This window comes from Apaloderma vittatum, unplaced genomic scaffold, assembly GCF_000703405.1.
Source record: "Apaloderma vittatum isolate BGI_N311 unplaced genomic scaffold, ASM70340v1 scaffold40738, whole genome shotgun sequence".
Taxonomy (NCBI): Eukaryota; Metazoa; Chordata; class Aves; order Trogoniformes; family Trogonidae; genus Apaloderma; species Apaloderma vittatum.
In genome coordinates, this window is record NW_009733130.1 from 1 (window position 1) to 3095 (window position 3095).

At 46.4% G+C, this 3095-nt stretch overlaps 1 protein-coding gene across 1 annotated transcript in view; it reads left to right on the plus strand.

Moving 5' to 3' along the window:
- Window positions 1-282: 282 nt before the first annotated feature.
- SGMS1 (sphingomyelin synthase 1) overlaps window positions 283-3095 on the plus strand; it is a gene marked incomplete at its 5' end in the record, with an annotated part of 3340 nt that continues 527 nt past the window's right edge. Inside the window, 2 exons of the mRNA XM_009875751.1 lie at window positions 283-484; window positions 1189-1355. Coding sequence (XP_009874053.1) covers window positions 283-484; window positions 1189-1355 — 369 coding nt within the window. The remainder of the gene's footprint in view (window positions 485-1188; window positions 1356-3095) is intronic.

Sequence of the window (3095 nt, forward strand, 5' to 3'; positions counted from 1 at the left end):
ATATTTATAGGGGGGTTGTAATAATTTCCTTCATTCTTCAGACCTTGAGAATTTAAAATAATGTTTTGGACAAACGGGTGGAGGTGCTTACATAAAGACAAGCTATAATAGATGCAAAGCAGCCGTAAAAGCTGAATTCCTGTCTCCCTTGCAGTCTTTTTCCCCTTTAGAAACGTGCTGCTAGCTTTTGGAAAAGACTGTGGGTTTACTGATCAAAGCAAAAAGAGGGAATAAGTGGAAGGCCAAGCCGCTGGCTAACGCCCCTGCTTTAACTTCGGAAAGGCCAGCGCTGGTATTTTACTGTGCTTTTGTGTTTTACTCTTCCACCAGCTTTTTGGAGACTGGGAATCTCATCTGCGGAGGATAATGAAGTTGATTGCTGGCGGAGGATTGTCCATCACGGGATCCCACAACATGTGCGGTGACTATCTGTACAGCGGTCACACCGTCATATTAACTCTTACGTACTTATTTATCAAAGAGTGTAAGTGCGTTACTGTTCGTGTTGAATTTCCTGTTGGGTAATTCATTGCTAATTGAAGAGTTATTGGTAAATACAATTGAAAATGCACGTTTCTTCAATTAAATAAAAATAATGGAACTTCAAAGACATAGGGCTTACTGAAAATGAAAACTTGGGGCACAGAAGAAGACACTTGACCTTGTAGAGACCTGAATGAAGCTTTTGACTTGAAAAAATTTAGTTTGGAATGTAACTGACACCTTCATTGCACCCTGCCCCATGATCGATATTTTAACTGTGTGTCTTCTAATCTAGAGGGAGATGAATGCCAGCCAGGCGAAATGCAAGGTTGCTTTTTGCAAGAATGCATTTATCTTTTAGGAAAAGCAAGTTGGCTTGCCAACTACGTAGAATCAATATTGAAATGCAAAGCAATTTGTTACTGACGGGGATGTGTTATATTGTTATGCGTTGGGCTTGTTTCTCCAAAATTTCGTAGCCTTTCTGTTGTCGAAGGATCTGATTACCCTTGAGTGCACTTCTACGTTGCACCTGAAGAGAATGGTACTTATTTCATGATGTCAGCGTTCCTGCTCCTAATCTGAGTGCAGACATTGCACTACCCACCCAGGATTGCAGTCCACGTCCTCTGCTAATTACAGCAATAGCCTTGCGTGCTGATAACGTTACGCTCGGAAATAATCCCGCCTTGTGCTTCTTTGCAGATTCCCCGCGGCGCCTCTGGTGGTATCACTGGCTTTGCTGGGCACTCAGCATGGTTGGGATGTTCTGCATCCTCCTTGCTCATGACCACTACACTGTGGACGTGGTGGTGGCTTACTACATCACTACGAGACTTTTCTGGTGGTATCACACAATGGCCAACCAGCAAGTGAGTTTCTCCCAGGCTTTGGAGCCGCGTGGCTCCCCTTGCCGCAGCGTGGTGGTGGGTCAATCTCTGACGCTTTGCCTTGAGCCTTTTTGCGGGAGTAGGAGTGGATTTGCTCGTGTCTTGGGGAGCATCCCTCTCTGGCTTGTGCCCTTTAGTTAGATAACGAGTCTCTTGCAGAATAGTATGAAGCCTTACTAAAAATGAGCCAATTTTTCCAAGTGACAGGAAGTTCCCCTGACCAAGGGAAATATTTTCCTTTTGGAGGACAGTGCAGCAGAGAAAAAAAACAAAGCTGTTCCTGTCCTAAGGCCAATGCCTGGGAAGGCACGAAAAATACAGAGTTGAGGGAAGTGCTGGGGTTGAGGAGCTTGCTTAGGAGGAGATGCACAGCCCTCGATGGGAGAAAGTGAAGCATGGTTGCAATACCCAACCAGAGAGCAGCGGTACAGGGTTCAGAGGTCGAAATGAGTTCTCACGTCATCCTTACTGTCTATACAGTCTTGCCGCTGAGTTAGATCAATGAAAGATGAGCTTAAAATGCTGAGTGTGAGAGAAAACGTGCAAGTCTGCTACCCGTGGGAATGACCCAGTGAGTTAAGAGCAGCTTACTCTTAGGGCCCTGACAGCGAATTGGCACCCGGAACGTGCAACACAAAGAAAGGTGTTTTGCTTATCTCTTCCTCAGACACCAGTTAATTATGTTTGAGAACGACCTAGTGTGGTGGTAGGAAATTAGTTAATATTGTGATGGTACAGACTTGTAGATCATATCAAGGTCTTCTAGCTACCATGTCCTATGATTCCAGTGGTTTTGACACTAGTTGAAGCAATACATCACAGTCAAGCCCTGTGGTGTGTTTTTACCACCAAATGCCTAATCACAAAGGACGCACTTAGATGTTCAGGTAGTTTGGGAACTGCTGTGTTCGATAGTAGCCTGTGCCCAGACTTCCAGACTCCTGTCACACAGCACGAAATTGAAATTCCCTGCTTTGGTTCTGTTAGAACAGCGGTGCCGAGTGGCTGGGCTTCCAGGCTGGAAGGTGCTGAGGTCACGATTGCCTGGAGTGCTAATGAGGACTTGCTACAGAAGAGCCCTTTGCCTTAGTGTGTGGAAACGTACCTGTTTCACCACACAGCGTGACTCAGATGGCTCGGCGTTGCTTCCCCGAGCTGCTGAGATGTTGGGAAAGGCCAGTCCCTGAACACAGTTACCTGAGCACACATCTGTGTGCTCATCTCTCCTTCCTCGTGCTGCTCCCTGTGCAGAGGGCTGCGGCTCACGTCCAAACTTCAGATTAAAAGCAAAAGCCCACTGGAACTAACGTGGACTTATTTTACGGAAGAGTTTATGACATGGAAAGAAAGTTGAGCGTACAAACCCTCTGTTTGTACTTTCTAGTGGGGTGATACCGTGCTTCCTTGCTCTGGTGTTGAAAAAAATGCATCAGGGTAGTCAAGTATCTCCCTTGGTGCCTTCCCACTCCTTGTGGCTCGCTTGTGGCTAGGAGAAGCAAAAGGGTGGGTGGGCAGTCGGAGAGCACGAGTTGGGCAGGGAAGGGTCCCTTACCTTGAGTCGTGCCTTGCTCATTGCTTTGTAGGCACACAGCCCAGCTCCAGAATGATTCTTGAGCTCCATGTAGTTTCAGAGACACTTATGGAAACAACTCTACTTTGGGTAGTGTTGGGTTTTGGGGTTGTTTTCCTTTTCCACTCCCAAAGTAGAGGGAAGACTGACCA